The sequence below is a fragment of the Lethenteron reissneri genome, chromosome 14 (genome assembly GCF_015708825.2).
Source record: "Lethenteron reissneri isolate LAM-NWPU_2019-01 chromosome 14, ASM1570882v1, whole genome shotgun sequence".
In the NCBI taxonomy this organism is placed as follows: Eukaryota; Metazoa; Chordata; class Hyperoartia; order Petromyzontiformes; family Petromyzontidae; genus Lethenteron; species Lethenteron reissneri.
The window spans coordinates 7,899,263-7,920,209 of NC_083792.1; the positions used below are offsets into that span (position 1 = coordinate 7,899,263).

General features: G+C 48.4%; 1 protein-coding gene and 1 long non-coding RNA gene across 2 annotated transcripts in view; one reads left to right on the top strand and one right to left on the bottom strand.

The window, feature by feature from the left end:
• LOC133342348 (sodium/potassium/calcium exchanger 3-like) overlaps positions 1-20,947 on the bottom strand; it is a 140,746-nt gene that overhangs the window by 68,854 nt on the left and 50,945 nt on the right. The window contains 3 exon segments of the mRNA XM_061551455.1: positions 3,992-4,076; positions 6,562-6,636; positions 9,013-9,089. Coding sequence (XP_061407439.1) covers positions 3,992-4,076; positions 6,562-6,636; positions 9,013-9,089 — 237 coding nt within the window.
• LOC133342356 (uncharacterized) lies at positions 375-16,140 on the top strand. The gene is made up of 3 exons (XR_009755122.1): positions 375-549; positions 689-2,039; positions 15,977-16,140. It is a non-coding gene; the product is annotated as an uncharacterized LOC133342356 (long non-coding RNA).

Sequence of the window (20,947 nt, forward strand, 5' to 3'; positions counted from 1 at the left end):
GGACTAACACTGATGAGAGAAGACCATAAAGGAGGCGGTCTCTGTTGTAGGTCAAAAGACAATGCATATATGACACTGTGTAACATTTATTTATTTTTGTTCCTGGGTAATAAGTATTATTTCCCAATTGCTTATGCCTCAAAAATACAGAAAATGGCTATTATTCCCCACAAACTTTGCTTTTGTGACCAGGACAGTGATATTTTTAAATTGACCTATTTTCCAGAACATTCCAGATAGATTCAGTGCCGAGTAAACTTGGAGTAACTTCTAGAACATTCTAGAACTTTATAGTAATATAAATAGTAGTATAAATCTAGTTCCAGCTGCCTAAGTGGCTACATATCTGCATTTTTCTGAGATGGCATCAAGAGGCTGCAAGCATCCGACAGACGCATTTTGCTATGTCTGCGGCCAATTAATCAAGACAAGAGCGAAAAAGTACTTTGTGGAAGCATCTGCTAAGATGTGCGAGGCCTACAAGGAATATTTCGGCATGCCTGTCGGCACCTCATTTCACCTGCGTGCAATGCAAACAAACTCTGGAAGGTAAGATGTTATAAAATATGTACATAAAAAAAAATGTTTTACAATTTGAAATGTTATTGAAAAAAAGATATCATACGTGAAAAATGTTGCAAGAATCTCTTACACGTTAGTCATGGGTGAAATAAATGTATTTTTATAGGATGGTACAGAGGAGAAAAGAGAGCCATGAAGTTCGCTATCCCAAGAATTTGGCGGGAGCCCACTGACCCACTCAAGCAACTGCTACTTTGGACCCTTCCAAACGTCGGACTGGCAAGAATGCACCTGTCACGTATCCGGACCTTCCTTCATCTATCGCCCCGGTGCCATACTGCCATGAGCTCCCCGTACCCACTCCTCCGGAGAGAGAGAGCTCTCTTTAGAAGAGAGCAGCAAGTCAGAGAGCGAGGAAGATGTTGTAGATCTGAAAGACAACTTCAGAGGTGGAGCTGAGGAGAGAAACCCATACTACTCCAACCAAAAAGACCTCAACGACTTGATCAGATATCTTGGTCTCACCAAGTACAATGCCGAACTTTTGACGTTTAGGCTCAAGCAGTGGAACTTGTTGGATGAAAGTGTGCAAGTCGCAGATCAGAGGAAGCATCACCAACCTTTTTGCAACTTCTTCACCCGTCAAGATGGGCTCTGCTTCTACCACAATGTGACCAGTTTGTTCGAGGCAATCGGAATCACCTGTAACCAGAATGAGTGGCGCCTCTTCATTGACAGCTCATCCAGGAGCCTCAAAGCCGTGCTGCTCCATAATGGTAACAACTACCCGTCTCTTCACCTGGTTCACTCGGTGAACCTCAAAGAGGATTACAAGAGCATCAAGACCTTGCTGGATGCCTTGAAGTATGATGAGAACGGCTGGGAGGTCATGGGAGACTTCTAATTGGTGGCATTCCTAATGGGTCTTCAAGGCGGTTTTACCAAATTTCCCTGCTCTCTTTGCCTTTGGGACAGCAGGGACACCAAGGCGCACTACCACAGGCGGGACTGGCCACAGCAGACTGAGTTCTCTGTGGGGAGGAACAACGTCAAGTGCGAGCCACTGGTGGACCCCTGGAAGGTGCTGATGCCACCACTGCACATCAAATTGGGCTTTATGAAAAAAATTGTCAGAGCTGTAGATAAGGAGTCGGCAGCCTTCAAGTACCTTCAAGACTTCTTCCCTAAGCTGTCTAAGGCAAAGGTCAAAGCCAGTGTCTTCATCGGACCACAGATAAAGAAGATCATGTAGTGCAATGAATTCCCCAAGTAGCTTACTAGTAAAGAAAAAGCGGCTTGGGACAGCTTTGTCACAGTGGTTTGTGGCTTCCTGGGCAATCACAAGGTCAAACACTATGTGGAGCTGGTTGAGACTCTGGTGATGAACTACGGCACAATAGGCTGTAGGATGTCTCTCAAAGTCCATATCCTTGATGCTCATCTTGATAAATTCAAGGAGAATATGGGAGCATACTCGGAGGAGCAAGGCAAACGCTTCCACCGCTACCAAGGACAATGTAAGTGAACATGATGGGAGACTACATTTGGAGGCTGATTCGTGAAAGTTATTTACAGTATAATCATAAGTCTCGAATAACTACTCACTTGTAAATCTTTTGTAGTCATTTTTTCACTTCAGTATAAATACATGGTCATTTTTATTCATATGTTGTTTTTTCTGACTTTGTGTGAACGAAAAGACACAAATTCGCCCGTTTTAGCATTGAAAATAGGTAATTTCAAAATATGACTGTCCTGGTCACAAAAGCAAAGTTTGTGGGGAAAAATATCCATTTTATATACTTTTTAGGCATAAGTAATTACGAAATAACACTTACTACACAGAAACAAAAATTGTGTTGCATAGTGTTATCAGAGCATGTTTGTTTGCATGTTTTACCACAAGCATGATGCGTGAGGTTAATGCAGACTTAATGATGCCTTGTGATGGTTGTTTGAACATCTTAACACCTCTTGTATTATCGCTAGCAAGAGTACAGCATATTATATTTTTTCATCATGGTAAGGTAGGCTTAATTATTTCTGTGCATGGGTTGGCCAGAAGTCAGTACGTTGAGGTACTGAGATCCAGGTTTCTAAACTATACACTATTTATTTATTTGATCAGATAAGGCCCACTGAGCTATGTAGCTCTTTTTCAGAAGTGACCTGGCCAACAATAGTAGCTCAACGAAGTGGCTTATCGTGTGGAAATTTATAGCAGCCAAATATCTAAACACGTGTTTCTAAATGTGGAGGGAAAAACCGGAGGACCCGAAGAAAAATCCACACAACCATGGAGAGAGAAAACAAGCAAACTCCAAATATACAGCAGGCGTCAGGGTCGGGATCAAACCTACGACCACCTGCATACCGGGCGAGGGGGTTAACATCTCAACTTCAGCCACTTGTTACGAAACTGGGCTCTTGGGTATGGCGAGTTGATAGTCTCAGTCCAACAATCGCACAACACACACACACAATTTAAAAAACACCCATCGCTTTCAAGTTAGTTTTGCACTTAACGTATCTACATCCCAACTCCCGAGAATAAAACACGTCTGTTTTGACTGCTGAGCGGGGGGAAAAAAACCCCAACAAAAACAATCTCATAGCAGAATGTACAGCAGGATATGGAAAGGCCACGGAGAAATAAGTTTTAGAAGTCCTGTGAAAAACCTCTAGCGCGGGGTTCCTCCGGCACTTGAGCACGCTGAGATTCACCCACCGGCATGATACCGCGCGTAGAATCGTGGTAATCAGAGGCGGCCGGCAATATATTTAAAATATTCTTGACATGCATCCGAGGCGATTAAACATCGTTCATAGGCCTGTTTAATGCTGTTTATTCTTTTGCTTTGCTTATAACAAAAATATTGGAATAAAATTAGAGTAGAATGGTTGGGGCAATGCGGCTTATCACCATGGCGTTGGTAAGAAGTCAAGGTGCAGCCCTAAAATGTCCTGCTCGGTCCACTGCTGCCGGAAGGGCCTCCTCCACTATAAAGGAGCACTCGACGGCCTTCCCCTCCAAGGTGGCATTTTGGCCTCTTCTTCCAGGCTGGCCAGGCGTCTTGTAAGAGGTAGAAGAACCCACACTTAACCGCACCCATAACTTAACCCCTCCACGAAAACACGTGCCCATTGATTCAACTGCAGCTCCGGGAGATCGAACCATCGTGCCCGTCACTCGCAAGTGCGGCGTGCTAACTATTGCAATAGCAGCAGTGTCACACGGTGCTGGAATGCTGTTTCTTTCAACCACTTTTGTTCAAAGTCCTGAGCCTGGCTCACAACCTATGAATTGCAACCAATGATTATGCCCTACGAATTACGACCCACGAATTACGACCTACAAATCACGACCCACGAATTAAGACCCATGAATTACGACCCACAATTTACGATCCACGAATCACGACCCGCGGAATCACGACCGTGGGCAATTGCTGCGATCGCGAGCAGATACCGATTATGGACGTGAAGAGCTCCGGCGCCGAGCTCCCGGCCGCCATGAAGGTGGCGCCAGCCACGTCCTCGTCCAAGTGCAGGCGCTGGCGGGCGGGAGGGGGTGGTGGTGGGGGGGGGGTACAAGGTCATGGTGCCGCGCGGGGGGCGATGCATTATTAACGACTCCTTCAAGGTCGTCGCGGCACAACGCGGGAGGGCGGACGGCCGGGCTGCCACCCTTTCCTGCGCAGCGTCACCACCGGCGAGCGAGCGCCACGCGCGGGTGCACTGGAGGTGGAGGAGATGGGGGGGGTGCGAATGCCACGCGCCGACGGTGACACGCGGGTCGCAGTGCGTGGATTAACGATCTACGCAGGAGGGTCAGGGGATGGGCCAGCAGATTAATTCAACTATGCTAGCGTCAGAAGTCCGTGTCGTGGTTTGCCGTTGATCTTTAAAACTAAAGGTAAAAAAAAATGTACATTTTCGCGTTGTTGGTATTTTCGATCGGTGAAAATGCAGAACCGGGAGACTGTTCAGGGTGAGGGTGACCGGCAACAGAAGGACGGCTCAAAAACCTACGGGCCGAGTTGTTAAGCTCGGCAGCACAGAGCAGCAGGGGGCAGAGAGAGAGACAGAAGAGGAAGATTGTAGAGAGAGTTGGCTGGCAAAGAGGAAACGGCGCAAAATAATCGAGCTGGTTTCTCAAGTGTTTTGGTTCGTGCTAAATGTTTTGAATTTTCTCTCCGTGTGTGCAGTTTTAGTAATTAAAGCAATTTAACATGAATGGTGGGAACGTTTGTAGAGTTTCGGTAAAATTGAGAGCGAACATTGAAATGCATTCGGATGCAAATCGCACAGAACTGCATTTGCTAAGAAAATTAAAATTTTAATGGGACTAAAGGACTTAGCTGCTGAAAATTCCAAAATCGTAAAGACGGTTATGAGCAGCACACTTCCGTGCTGTTTCCTGGATGCATTTGTATTTTTCGCTTTTGCTAATCCGTCGTTGTTTTTACGTAACATCAAAGCGCTTCCCAAGCAAAAAAAAACAAAGCGACGGAATTGTTCTTCAATCGGAGCCTTTCAGCTGCCAAGACCAGGAGTTTCAGCGGCTGATAAATGATGCATAGGGGGGGGACCCAATGCCAGAAGCTTTACGCCGGTTCGCGATACGAGCTGCAAACAAATTAGCTCCGACAAAACCCAATTACCTTCGCGGTAAAAACACTACTTCTGTAAAAGTGATTTGCTGCAAGTAAGAGTGGTGCTCATGTCTTGTTTACAGACTCTGAAACAGTGGTGGAAATTCCACGTTCCTATGACAAGGTTGCAGGAGGGGGGGGGGTGTTCACATCTCTTGATTGGAAAACCGCTCGACTTCCCCAAAGGAATGGTGGACCGAATCAACCCCCCCACGACCAGGATTTGAACTCGGAACCTTTCACGCAAGAGCAGATGATGCTGGATGTAATCTCCAGCGAAATGTCGAGTATAACATTGTCAACATTTGGCTCACTTTTCAACAATTCCTCCCTTGGCTGTTTTGCTGAAGAACCATTTAACCAAATGGCACATTTGCCCATGGTGTGGACAACCTGATTTGATTTACTCTGTCGGGTGATGGAGGGTTGGAGTTAAAATTTGGCATTGTACCTGGGCGATGACATTGACCCAAAATAAACAAATGACTAATCGCAGCCTTTCTGATTTGTGAGCCATTGGCTCCACCGCCGAGCCGCCGGGGCGGTCCTTACACTTGATACTGCGACGCCCGGCAATCACATTCGAGATTTACACTGCCTCGGCTGCGTGTGTACGCGTGCGTGTGTGTGTGCGCGTGTGTGTGTGCGCGTGTGTGTGCGCTTGTGTGTGTGTACGCGTGCGTGTGTGCGCTTGTGTGTGTGTGTGCACGTGTGTGCATATGTGCGTGTGTGCGTGGTGGTGTAGCGGTTAATGCGCTGCGCTTTGAACCCGGCAACACGAGTTCGATTCCCGCTCACGGCCAACACCAGTGACGATAACTTGAACCGTTCCTGGGCGTGCCCTAGGTCGACTCAGCCTCAAATGAGTACCTGGTGTGGTGCATAGTAAATATCGCCATGAGGGATACAAAGGCGGCCGAACGTGATTCTGACCACCCACCCCTTCGTGTACCGTGCCGGCCTTCATAGGTGCTCGCTAACAGCACTTGCCCCAACAGTCTGCTCAGGGTTACACGGGGGATCTGTGTCTTTGCCTTCATTTAAAACTCATGGGCTCCACTTAACAAACAGAGGCGTGCGGCAAGAGGGGCAGAACAGCACGGCCTGTGATTGTGCCACATCCCCGCGGCTCCGTTTGTCCAACTTCTCGTTAATAGCGCTAATGAGCATTATCTCCCATTTTGCGGTTCCCATTTGGCACGTTTCCGGAGCGCGTAGAGAACACACCGCCTCTGTTAATTACAACCCGTGGGAAATAAAACCCAACAAGAAGGCAGTGGGGCCACGGGGGTAGGGGTGGGGGTGCACTCAGTAGAAATGTTCCCCTCCGCTGCAATGCGAAGAGAAAAACGAATGATCGTTGGGTTTAACGCGTTGTCCTTACCTCGCAGATTTTTTCCAGCGACGGGACAAAGAAGTCGTCGCAAACGATAGCCAAAGCGTAGAACATGTACATGGTCTGCAACAAACACCAGAGCAGGTAAAGGCAGGGAGGGGACATGCTGCGAAATATTGAATGGCGACACTCTCATACAATCAACTAAGGTAAATGCTTTAAAATAGGGTTTTAGCCTTTCTTGGCAATACAACAGCTGTGTTAAGATGTTTAAACGCCAAAACCGCAACCTTTTTGCAAGGAATCATGTCTGCATTAACCACATATACCCGTGGTGAACATGCAAACAACAAACGTGCTCTGATACTATATGCATTATCTTTGAAACTGATTGGTCCACACCAGAGACAACTTCTTTAGAGCCTCGTCTCAAACAGTGTTAGACCAGAGGACGCCAAAAGGTGAACAACACAAAGACAATGCACTATCAGGACATTGAGAGCTCGGGGTGAGAAGCTACATCATGGGACTTACCCTTTCTGGCAATTTTTTTAAAGGGTAAAACCTATTCTTACATTTTTATACTGGCAAGGGAGGTCCCATAACGTAAATGTTCTGCACAGTAAAGCCTCTCTTATTAGCCGGATTCGAGTAAGCCAGAATTTTGCGTAGGCCAGAATTTTGCATAGCCATAAAAGGCTACCGGAAAAAAGGTAAATAAAGATACAAAATGTATCCAAGAACACTCAGACTAGAAAACTGTTTTGCATGCCAATTAAGCTGCGAGTGGCAAAACAGCCCTATGCTAATGGTGAGAAGGAAATTCGAGATATGCTTGTCAACTCCAGTAAGTGTTAGATGCCATCCCCCCACCAACGAATGAAAATAAATACAAGAGCTGTAGCGATTTAAAGCTTTCGTGACTGCAGGGATTCATTTTCTTGGTTCTTTCGGTAATGTCACGTAGAATGGAAATAATAAAATAATAAAAATAAAACAATAATAAAATAATTCTCACGACGTTTCGGCCACAACGCAAGCAGCCGTCCTCAGGTGGAGAACAGGTCTGTCGGAAAGACAGCGTCTGGGGCCTGTCATTCAGACGCTGTCTTTCCGACAGACCTGTTCTCCACCTGAGGACGGCTGCTTGCGTTGTGGCCGACACGTCGTGAGAATTATTTTATTATGTTTTATTTTTATTATTTTATTATTTCAATTCTACGTGACTTTACCGAAAGAACCAAGAAGAAGAGCTGTAGCGTGTGCGCGCACTAGAAATTCTAACGCCACACGCTTATCCGTTGTATGGGATTTGGTGAACCTGTGCCCTCGGATTCCTCAGTCATCTGCACGCGAGGTCGATGCTCGTTACTTTTGAAAAACATTCGGTGATGCTGCTCCGTTAGCAGTGGTGCGCAAGCGTAATTAACGAAAAACAAACTTGACACACTGGCATTTTTATTTCTTAATTTCTATTCACAAAATATATTCATCCAGGCTGTCAGAAAAATCTGCTCAAGCATCAGCATCCATTGAATTGGTATAGATATTTATTAAATAATTGAGGCTGCCTCTGCGACTTCGCGGTGTTGGTGCTGCTCGTGTTACTGTTGTTGATTGCCATGGTGGTGTTGGAGCTAATGTTGTTGCTAGTGGTGGTAGTGGTGGTCATGGTGGTGGTTGAGCTATTATTGTTGCTGCTGTTGCTAGTGTTGATGGTGCAGTTGTTATCGGTGGTGGTGGTGGCAGCGGTTGTGCTGGTGGAGCTACTGTTGGTGGTAGTGGTGGTGGTCATGGTGGTGGTTGAGCTATTATTGTTGCTGCTGTTGCTAGTGTTGATGGTGTAGTTGTTATCGGTGGTGGTGGTGGTGGTGGTGGCAGCGGTTGTGCTGGTGGAGCTACTGTTGGTGGTAGTGGTGGTGGTCATGGTGGTGGTTGAGCTATTGTTGCTGCTGTTGCTAGTGTTGATGGTGCAGTTGTTATTGGTGGTGGTGGTGGCAGCGGTTGTGCTGGTGGAGCTACTGTTGGTGGTAGTGGTGGTGGTCATGGTAGTTTCTGTTGTTGTTCACGGTGGTGGAGGTGGTGACAGACAGACGTTCATGTTACAGCTGTTGTTGTTGGTGGGGCTACTGTTGTTGCTGTTGCCATTGTTATTGGTGGTGGTGGTAGTAGAATATGGGCATCTTCATCTTTCGTGGTAGCAGTGGTGGCGGAGCCGTTGCTGGGGTGGTGCTTGTCACCCACCCCTCGTGTGCCTTGCGCCGGCCTTCATAGGTTCCACTCGCTAACAGCACTTGCCCCATTAGTCTATTAAGGCTATACACGGGGGGGATCTTTGTCTTTGGAGCTGCTGTTGCTGCTGCTGTTGGTGGCGGCATTGCTATCCATGGCGGTGTTGTTGGTGGATCAATTGTTGTTGTTGGTGATGTGGAGCTGTTGGTGGTGGTGGTGGTGATGGTGGGGGTGGTGGTGTGGGTGGTGGGGGTGGTGGTTACTCACACACAGCACGTGCAGCAACACGGCGCCATGCCGGCGCTGCACGTTGTTGAAGATGTCTTCTGGGAACTCGTGGATTCCTGCGCAAAGGAGAGAGAGAGTGAGAAAAACATTTATATTAAAAAAACCGTTGGGATAAAATTGCAATAAATCTGCCTCGTTATTCGGCTGGGGCGGAGCTCGTCGAGAGAAACAAACCAATTAAGAGACTTTTGTTGGCAGAGCATTACAAGCACAAATAAAATAACGTATTCTTTGGTTCTTTCGGCATTATGAATTTTATTATAATGTTTTTTTCTATCTACGTGATTTTACCGAAAGAATCAAAGAGCATGAATTCCTGCGGTCACGAAAGGTTTAAGTCAAAATAAAATAACGACACCACCACCACTACCAAATCACCAGCTGGCCGTCGTCAATAACATTTGGTTTATGACCCAAAGAAAACAGAGCAAGCCACGGTGAAGGTCAATGAGGTCCCTCGTCGGGGCATCATTATCATCACGATCCAGATAGCCCGTAGCGGGGTGTCCACTGCAACATTTGGTCATTCCTTTCCACGTTCGTCCGTATTTTGCCAATTCTCTCAAGATTTGAAGCTTTCGTGACTGCAAGGATTCATATTCTTAGGTTTTTTTCGGTAAAGTCACGTAGGTAAAACATCAAAATTAATAAAAATAAAATAAAATAAAGATCACGACGTTTCGGAGGCAACACAAGTCTCCGTCATCAGGTGGGACCGTCACAGCCAGATTCACTGCATCAAGTGAGGCAATGATTCAAGATGTAATCCCTTAAAAGCGAGTTCAGGCTGCTCATTGTTCAGCCAGCATTGGTATAAACAATGGCATTTCCGTTTTTTTGTATCATGTGTATCAGGCCTCCCCCTCCCCCCTCTCTGTCCAATGCGTTGGCGTGTGCAGCAGTTTGTCTCTTGCGCACAATCGCTTCCACGCCGTCGCCCACCCTTTTGGCCCCGCCCCCCTCCCTCCCGATACGTTCCATTCATTGGCTACCACATTCTGATGAGCTCCCCTCCCCTCTCCTCCCCCCTCAACTCGCTTTTAAGGGATTACATCTTGAATCATTGCCTCACTTGATGCAGCTAATCTGGCTGTGACGGTCCCACCTGATGACGGAGACTTGTGCTGCCTCAGAAACGTCGTGATCTTTATTTTATTTTTACTAATTTTGATGTTTTACCTACGTGACTTTACCGAAAAAACCTAAGAATATAAATTCTCTCAAGGAGTGGCCACATCTCTCTGGCACCAATTATCTTTCTGTGATGTCGTCATCAAGCCATTCTCTCCATTGGAACCTCATTTGCCAGCAGAAAAACATGATAATTGTTTTTTTACCCTTTCATCCGGCAACAAAACTGACACCTATTTTTACGAGGAGTCATGTTTGCATAGACCACAATACCTGCAGTCATAATGCAAACAAAAAACACAACTCTGATAATGTATGCACTGTCCTTGAAGTTGATTGGTTCACACCCGAGACAGCTTTCCTTACAGCCTAGTCTCACATGGGTTGGACCAGATGACGCCAAAAGGCGCACAACTCAAAGACAATGCACCATCAGAGTATGAGATCTCGGGGTAAGCATTTACACCATTGGAACCTCATTTGCCAGTAAAAAATATGATAATTGTTTTTTTACCCTTCTCTCTGGCAACAAAACTGACACCTTTTTTACGAGGAGTCATGTTTGCATAGACCACAATACCTGCAGTCATAATGCAGATGACGCCTTTTGGCATCATCTGGTCCAACACCATGTGAGACTAGGCTCTAAGGAAAGCTGTCTCGGGTGTGGACCAATCAACTTCAAGGACAGTGCATACATTATCAGAGTTATGTTTTTGTTTGCATTATGACTGCAGGTATTGTGGTCTATGCAAACATGACTCCTCGTAAAAAAAGGTGTCAGTTTTGTTGCCAGATAAAAGGGTAAAAAAACAATTCTCAAGCCATTCTCTGTTCGGTCTTCCTCTCTTTCCGGTTCCTTACACTTTTCCCAAACAGCACTATTTTAAATTTCCTGTGGTTGTCCATCCTGCACGTGTGCCCAAATAGTGCCGAAGTTTCCTTCTCATCACTGCCTGCATCATCATCATCATCAGCTCGTCTTCTCTGTGCAGCCTTTTTATCACTTCTACGTTGGTCACTCTTTGGGTCCAGCTTGTTAGATGCAGCTGTGTCCCCTTCCGTGGCGATGCATTTCGACGAGGGCAAGACGATGAATCATGTAATGGGCGTTGGAGAGCAGTAGGAGCATCGTCATGGAGGATTCATCGATTCGTACCGATGTTTTCTGCTCGACACACTGCAACATGCGCACTCACCCCGCTCGGTGAAAATTGATTGAAAGCAATGCCCCTTTTTACGTCGGTGGGGGGGGGGGGGGGGATGCGTTCCTGAAAGGTGCGATGACGAATATCGAAACGACGTAAATTGAAGCGATTCTTACAGGGTAGTATGTGGTGGTGGTGGAGGCGAGGGCCTGAGAGGCGACGGAGGGCGACCGCTTGTGTTGTGATCGAAACGTCGTAGTTTTTGGTTCTTTTGTTATTTTCTTTGAACCGATCTACGTGACTTTACAAAAAGACCCAATGAATATGAATTCCTGCAGTCACGAAAGCTTTAAGTCAAGATTTGTGACAATTAATTGAGATTTAAGAAAAGAGGAGGCGGGTGGTGGGGTGAGGGGGGGGGGGGGTCATTAGGTTTTTGAAAAATTCATTTTGTACATAATTCAGCGCCGGATATTTGCAGGTCTTGCCGACGGTTCGCAACGCGCTGTAATCCCACGCCCGTGGGCTGGATATGGGTCTCAGTGAGCGACCCTAAACCAAGCAACCCCAAACCGAGCAAGCTCAAATAGCAGAGCGGCGGCAGCGCGGAACGCTCGTGGCATGGAAGTCGCTCGTCGTGTTGCCGAGGGTTTAGCGTTATGTTCGGATCTCGAGAAATCGATTCCGTCGATTCTGTCGAGCGGCCAGATCCAGTGGATTCCGAGTGCAGTCGATGGATTCAGGGTGCGTTGATGAAAGAGTAAAGAGATGTAGGAAGGTGGGGGGGGGGGGGGGGGTTCAGAGTGGATTCCAACTCATGAATTGTTACATTACTCTCAAAGACAGATAAACGGACTGTAATGGTCGATTACAGCAGGTGGCCCAAGCTGTGCACCAACAGCTGCAACAACAACAACAAGCCCACAATACATTGCTCAAGGAGACTGTTCGTGAGAAAAACCAAAAAAAATAATCGGTGACGCTGCGGCAATGACCCTTCTCTATCACGGATAAATCATGGCAGACCCATCTCTCCGCTATGAATAAGGGCCGTTGCCCGAAACGTTGCCTCTTATTATTTCCCTTAGCGGCCACAACGCTACGAACGAATGTGTTGAGTTTTCGTTGTGTTGTGCTCGCGGACTCCTTCTGCCTGCTCGTTTAACAACCTGGGAACAGACATCCCAATCGTGATATCACGCAGGGGGCACCGTGCCCACATTGATCTGGGGTACACGTGGCTCAACATCCATCCCCCGCAGATCCTTCGCTGCCTCTGGTCGGCATTTAGACGAGCGGCTTCAAGAGCCCTCCCAACGAAACAGAAAAGAAAAAAATTAAGAGCCGCGAGGTGCAGGGAAATTGACCTCAAAGGTCAAATTCAATGTCATGTCTGCCCCCTTTCCACAAGACAACGGTGCATACGGCACGGATCTGAGATCGTTACGGGTCCTGACTTTTGTCGAACCCTTCTGCAAGACCTTGTCTCTGAATGTAAAATAAAATAACATTTTAGTTCATTAGCCGGTTATGCACTTTCCTGAGCCATAGCGGGGGTTAGTCATATCGCCGGGAGGGTAAGGGAGGCGAGACGTAGCGGGTTTGGGCTTGTGGCAAAAAGAGACCAAGAAGGTGCAATTAGAAGAGCCATGGAGATTAGAAAGCCACAGACTCACACAGAGACACTTAGGCTCACAAGAGGCCCACAGACTTGTTGCTGCTGTGCTTGCGCACACCACGGATGTCCCTCGTTAAATATCCTGGCAGCTGGCTAAACGGGACCATCGTCCGTGCAACAAATCAAAATACACTCAAAACACAGAGACCCGTAGATTCGCACGGAGATCCATAGATGAGTAGGGCTGTGGGGTTGCAACCGGTGCAGGTCACAAGTAGAGAGGGAGACCAAGGGCGAGAGGGGAGGATGCGGTGGAACGAGAGATGAGGAACAATGTGGATGGGACGAGAGAAGAGGTACAGAATAGAAAACTAAACTCTCAAGCTATTCCATTGGAACCTCATTTGCCAGTAAAAATATGATAATAGTTTTTTTACCCTTCTATCTGGCAACAAAACTGACACCTTTTTTACAAGGAGTCGTGTTTGCATAGACCACAATACCTGCAGTCATAATGCAAACAAAAAACATAGCTCTGATAATGTGCACTGTCCTTGAAGTTGATTGACTGCGCCTTTTGGCGTCATCTGGTCCAACCCATGTGAGACTAGGCTCTAAGGAAAGCTGTCTCGGGTGTGGACCAATCAACTTCAAGGACAGTGCATCCATTATCACAGTTATGTTTTTTGTTTGCATTATGACTGCAGGTATTGTGGTCTATGTAAACATAACTCCTTGTAAAAAAGGTGTCAGTTTTGTTGCCAGATTGAAGGGTAAAAAAACAATTATCTTAAGCTATTGTTAATTTTACCAGGTAAGGCCCACTGAGCTATAGAGCTCTTTTTTTAGAAGCGACCTGGCCACAAATGATAGCTCAACGAAGTGGCTCATCACGTGAACATTTATACCTGCCAAATACTATAAACGCATGTTAATTCTAAACACATTTTCTAAATGTGGAGGGAAAAACCGAAGGACCCAGAGAAAAATTCAAGTGGCTACCGGGAGAGAAATACATGCAAACTACAAATATACAGCAGGTGTCAGGGTTGGGATCGAACGCAGGACCTCCTGCATGCCAGGCGAGGTAGTTAACATCTCCTAGCCACCGTGATGATGAGACACACACAAACTCCAAATATACAGCAGGTATCAGGGTCGGGATCGAACCCTCGACCTCCTGCATGCCAGGCGAGGTAGTTAACATATCCTAGCCAACGTGATGATGATGAGACACACAAACTCCAAATATACAGCAGGCATCAGGGTCGAGATCGAACCCTCGACCTCCTGCATGCCAGGCGAGGTAGTTAACACCTCCTAGCCACCGATGCTCATGGAGAATCAAATCCGAGCAGCCGACCCCGATGCAATAAACAAGACGTCTGGCTGAGAAGAAGCCAATTCCCCCCCCCCCCCCCCAGTCTCAACAGCAGAGTGCGGCCTGCTAAACAATTTGCTGCATCGCTGATTGTCGGATGTTATTGGCAAGCGAACTCCACGCACACCACAGGACCCGTGGTGTTGCTTGGCACGACGGACGTCGCGTTTGCCGCCAAAAAATGAAACCGACGTGAACACGCCGCTTTCTTAACGTCAAGTGCCAATGTGAGCAAGGAACTGTCACATGTAAATTATATAAAATATAAAACGCATTTTTTTTTTTACAATTTAACGTATTACTTAAGGGTTGCACGCAAGACAAACAACATGAATAAGCTCTAGACATTTAGCTCGTTAACAAATGCGACGTCATCTTGACAAGACAACCGTAAAACTCCCAACACGTCAAAATCAGTCGAATATATTCAATCGGCAAACAGTTGTGGTTATGACTGACAGGTAAACTGTTGGCTTGTGTTTTCTGCTTCATCGTTAATTAAATGAAGTGGAAAAATAAACAAAGTGAAAAAATGTATACATTGTGAAAGGCAATTACGAAAATTGAAAAAAATGGTAATGGCTGCGGCTCTAGAAATGGTGTTGTCGTTACACGTATGTTGAACCTCCATCGCACCGTACATAGTCAGCGGTGCTAATCGGAGGTGCGGGGGAAGGACAACAAAAACTAAACACAAAAAGCAGTTCTCAAGAAATAAGTTTTCAATATAGATTTACAAGTGCACGGCTCCACTGTCTTTCTAATATCTGAAGCAAGAGCGTTCCAGACGGCCGCGAAAGCGCATCTGTAAGCGCCGCGCGTGGACGCGGGTGAACCATCTTCGTCCGGTTGCCAGCTGACGGAATTCGCCGTTCATATCTCGATTCATCCTTTGAGCGCCATCTCCTCCAAGTCGGGGGGGGGGGGTGGTGGGGAGGGGGCGTACGAGCTCGCTCAGAACTCTTAGGCCCCCCCGGGGCCTCGCTGTTCCTGCTGCTCGTCAAGACCACCGGGGGGGGGGGGACGAGCGACTGACCTCCCCTCCAGGCGACTTTGGGGTGTTTTTTTTCCTTCCACTGTAATTCAAGTTCACGAGGGGCCGGCGATAATTGGGGTCAGCGGCTAAAGGAGAAGTGTTGCCCGGGCACTCGAGCAGTGGATGTGACTTTTCGCAGAAACGCAATTGATGTATCGTCACTGCAACTCGTAGATCATAGGGGATTTAGGACCAGGGCAACTAATTGGGGCAGGAGGAGGTGGGGAATCTGGGCATTTGACACATTCCATTCGAGCAGCAGCAACAGCAGCGGAACAAAAAAATAAAATACAATCAGATTCAGAGAGTTTTGTCGTCTTCATTGACGAAGGGAAAAACGCACGCGTCCGCCGTTTTGTTGTTGTTTGTTAAACGCGCGCATTTGCTAATTGAAACGCGAACGGGTCGGCGAAAACAGAACAAACAAATTCGCCGTCAACCTAATCGTAATTATGAAGCACGCTTGGAAATTAGGCTAAGTGGTCACCGTGGGATGCGGCGCGTTCCTTAGGGGGACAGAGTTGGTGGAGGGTGGGGGGACAGGGGGAGAGGTAAGTTTAGGGGGGGGGGGACCCAGTAGAAGCCACCGTTCTCCACTTGCTCAGCCAGCGTCTCTCTCTCTCTCGCAGGACTCCGCGTGATTGATCGCCGCTCTCCGCCAGGGTTCCGGCTCGCGCCGTGCGGGTGACGTGATGGATGAGTGCCGCCTGCACCGCCGCTCCACTCGCACCCCACACCGCCCACCCCCCTGTGTCCCACGGCTCGTTATCGCGATGCGGGAACGTTCGCAGTGCCGGACCACAACCGCCACCAATCGGCAATTCCGTTTGAACCACACGCGAGTGTTTGTTTTTTGAACGCACGTGCATGTGTACGTGCATGTGTACGTGCATGTGTACGTGCATGTGTACGTGCATGTGTACGTGCGTGTGTACGTGCATGTGTACGCGTGTGTACGTGCGTGTGTACGCGTGTGCGTGAAAGCGCGCGTGTGTGTGTACGTGCGCGTGTACGCGTGTGCGTGAAAGCGCGCGTGTGTGTGTGTGTGCGTGAACGCGCGTATTTTTGTGATCGAGCGGCGCATCTGCTGGTGAAATGGGTACCCAGGTAAGGGCACCTGGAACGTGTTTGGTCAAACCATCAGTGGCGGCGCCAGCCACAAGCAAAGTCTGAAGGCCCCAACAAGCTCAAGGTGGGCCTGGGGTAAACAACGGCGCAAAATACCACCACAAATTCACGTCTTTAAAAATGCATATATTTAAAGACAATCATTCTGTTCAAACTATTAACATAATTTTCGGTGCAATTCCTCTATGACCTTCATTATTTCACACAAGTGTGAAAGAGCCCAATCACGTGGCTTGTTCCGTCGTGTCGTGCTTTTAGCTGCCCAAAAATAATTTCTGTTCCGGGCCGCCTCCCTGCCATCCGCGGGCTGGCACCACCACGGTGAAGCGTGACCGGTGAGGTACGTGCGTGGGCAACCCACAGCCCCGGGCAGGCCATTCAGGTGACCTTCTGAGATCAAGACAAAGATCCCCCCCCCCCCTCCTCCTCTAGCTTTAAGAGACTGTTGGGGCAAGTGCTGTTGGCGAGTAGCACCTATGAAGGCCAGCACGGCACACGAGGGGTGGGGTGGGCAAGCACCACGCCCGGCAGCTTTTGTCTTCCCAGTGGCGATGTTTACACATCGCACCAGGTACTAATTTCAGGCCAAGTCGACCTAGGGGAGGCCCAGAACCGGTGCAGATAATCCTCACCTGGTGGTGGTCGTGAGCGGGAGTCGGACTCGGGTCGCCGCGTTCGAAGAGACGCACGCTCACCGCTTCACGACCGTGAAAGCAACCACACATTATCACAAACAAAGACAAATATCCCCCATATAGCCTTAACAGACTGTTGGGACAAGTGCTGTTAGTGAGCACCTATAAAGGCCAGCAGGATACACGAGGGGTGGGTGGCCAGCACCACGCCCGGCAGCCTTTGTCTTCCCAGTGGCGATGTTTACTGCACACCGCACCAGGTACTCATTTTAGGCCAAGTCGACCAAGAAGAGCCCCAGGACCGGTTCAGATAATTATCACCGGTGTTGGCCGCGAGCGGAAATCGAACTCGGGTCGCCGGGTTAGTAGCGCCGCGCACTAACCACTACACTACCGCTCCCCACATTATCACACACGCACACACACCTCAGCGTCGTCAGATAATCAGGCAGATATAAGGTGCGTGTCAACCCAACGTGCAGCGAGGCCCTCGCGGCGAGGGAAGTGACCGTGCGTGCAGAAAAAAAATCCCTCTCGAGGACTGCAGACGATTTAATATCACTTACGGGGCCATTTCCAAGAGGTAGGCCCCTTACCCCGTCCACCGTGGGCCACCAATTTGCGCATTCCCACGCTCGGAAATGTCCCGCAATGTCTTGGGTTCTGCGGCCACCTCTCGTAATATAGCTGCTTAGCGCAATGGGAGGGGGGGGGGCGGAGGGGGCCTTACCCAGCTTGAAACAAAGTCTGAGAGTGAACTGAAGCCGCGGGGGGGGCCCTGGTGAAATGAAGCCGTGTGCCCAACGCAGCCCGCCGCAGCTGGAGGTATCCACCACGCGTCACGTGGAGAGCGATTCGCGGGGGGGGGGGGGGGGGGTCTGGCTTATACCGTAACCTGCCGTTTCGATGAAGCAATTTAACTTTCGTTCACAATCTTGCTCCCGTCAGCCAATTATTTGACAATTTCATGGTTCAATTACACATCAGGCTATCAGGCTTGGGCCGTTGTGAACACCTGGGAGGTACGAATGACAGCGATGAAAATGTATTTCTTCCCATGTTGCCTGGGGATCAATCTATTACACTGTAGGACTGTGAGAGACGACAGGAGCTTGGATTGGCCATGGCCGACGACGATGATGATGATGGTAATGATGATGTTGATTGTCTTGGGATGGTTACAGTTCGCGCTCACCACGAGCAATAAAAATAATACCGTAATAAAAAAACTGCTTGTGTAAAGAGTTATTTACGTAACGCTAACGATAAAGAGAATGCATCTATCATGCGACTTAAATTGCCAAATATGCCTGAATTTCACGTTTCAGAGCACAGGATTTTTCTTCATTCAAATCAACCTACATCCCTGATTAAAGCAACATGTAATTTAGTTTTGTCCAATTGTACTATCGGTGTCGTGTCGCGAGACAACGCAAACCCCGAACGGGCACAGCAGCACACCGCCCTGCGATCGAGTACGGTCCGTGGAAGGAGATATGCCAGAACTACTTCTGAGATCCAGTTAAGCGACTTATTTTATCCATCCACTAAAGCGGGCAGCACTCTCTTGTACACCCTACATACAGAGAAGACATTGTCATAAGGCAGCCACACATTTTTTAAAATTATTTTCACAGCTGGAATTTTTCCAAATTGAGCGTCAAACCCTACTGAACCAGAGTGTGTGTGTGCAGTTGTTGGTTATCAGTGGGGAGCGATAGTGCGGCGGGATAGCGTGCTTTGCTACAAACCCGGTGACCCGAATTCGATTCCCGATCAGGGCCAACATAAGTGACGATTATCTGAACCGGTCCTGGGCCTCCTCTAGGTCGACACAATCTCAAATGAGTACCTGGTGTGATGTTTGAACATCGCTGCTGGGGAGACAAAGGCGATCGGGCATGGTACTGGCCACCCACGCCCTCGTGTGCCATGTCGATCTTCATAGGTGCTCACTAACAGCTTTGCCGCCTACAGTCTTAATGCGGGGGTTCTTAGTCGTTCTCTTTGCAGTTATTGGTGACCGGCCTGAGCACATCAGCTCACTTCACTTGAAAACCCGGCTGAAACCAAGATCCAGGATCGCAGCGTTGCCAGCTCAGCGCTCCGACCTCTGAGCCACCCTGCTGGGTGGAGTAAAGTGTCGTACGGTATTTCAGAAATACAATTTTTATTCATCCTCGAGAAATTCGATGAGCCATGAAACTCTTTTTCACAGACGTCCACTCAAAGGGCCCAATTTGGGTTCAGCGTCCTGGTGTTTGAGCTGTGACTCTTGTCACCATATGAGTGTTAAATCCGCCAACCCTGCCTCCCAGTCACCGGATTGCAGGCGTGAGCCACCACTCCTGGCGACCGACAGGCACGCGCAGATCGGCGTCGCCTTTCGGCTCGTTCAAATTATGTCAACGCCCTGTCGTCTTTGGAATTGAGAAGCCTCGCGCTTTGAGTTTATCTCAAATATAAACGAAAAGCAAATTATGCGGACGCGGAGGCCTCATCTCAACAGTGTCAGCGGCTTTTCTGTGTCTCTCGCGACGTGGAGATCCCAGCATCAGAGTCGCGCTTAGAATACAGAGACATATCTCAAGAGGTGGTTGCCCAATTAGGCCACTGGGCAATGCCATCAACCCCGTGCCATGCCTCATCCCCAGCTCTAATGCATTCGTTGCATGCTCCATTAAATTAAATTGACCCACCTCCGCCTGGTTTCCCCAAGAGCTTTGTACCAGCGGCGCCGACCTCTCCGCCTCCGCCGTGACACCAACACCTGCCTCCTCCTCCTCCTCCTACAGCCTCGCCGGCCCAGAGACGTCGTCGCCCACCGGGGCACAGCGCCGAGGGGCAGAGGCCAAAGTTGTTTGGGCTGTTCGGTCTTCATGGGAACCAGCACCGTAGGGTCGGTGGGGGGCAGGGCTGGAGGGGGGGGGGGGCTGGGTGAAACCCCTCCCCACCCTTATAATTTTCTATTTTTTTTCATAATTCGGTTGAAAATTGTTGGGACGAAATGTGACACCGGTGGCGGTTTTGCATCGGGGTTCTTCTTAGACACGGGGGGGGGGGGTGGGGGGGGGCTGGAGCGAAATTTACGATAGCAGCATGAGGTGAAAGAATGACTTGTTATATCACGATGTGATAATAGGGCACTCGTCGGTGACCAGGCTGAGACCATTAACCGTCTACGCTCGGGAGCCCAGTTCAATCGCTGGCGGTGGAGATCCGGATTGATACCCAGAATCTCAGCGGTGCTGACCTCTGACCTTTCAGCTACAAAGCTGCCTCTTACTGTAAGACAGCAGCATACAAATGTACGAGAATAAAAAAAAAAACTATCATTGCCCTGCCCACATTCATTTTGGACACAAGTTGGCACCTCTGAGATACAAACTAACAAAAATCTGAAGATATCACGGGAAATGGAATATCTCACAATACCAGAAGAGGGGAGAGAACTACATGCAATGCACCAAAAAAATAGGAAATTTTATATTTAATGTCGCAGCAAGATTTATATATTTCCCAAGACAGCCATCGCGAACCGACGGAAATCCTGTCGAAATTTGGACAGGTGGCGATGGCACTTTTAAATATATATTTATTTAAATTATGCTTTGCAACAGAGACAAAAGAGAGGATGCCGAGCAAATGAAACATTCCACTGTGCTCCTGATTAGGAAAAACAGAGTGAAGCGAGCGACGGAGAACAACAGGTGACACTGGAGAGAGAAGACGAAGAGGGCGGGGGCGCCTGCTCCCGGTCATCCATGGCCTGGACAAGGTCGACGGCTCCGCGTGCCGCCTCCTCACACGCGGAGCCCCGAGAGCCAGGGGCTCGTG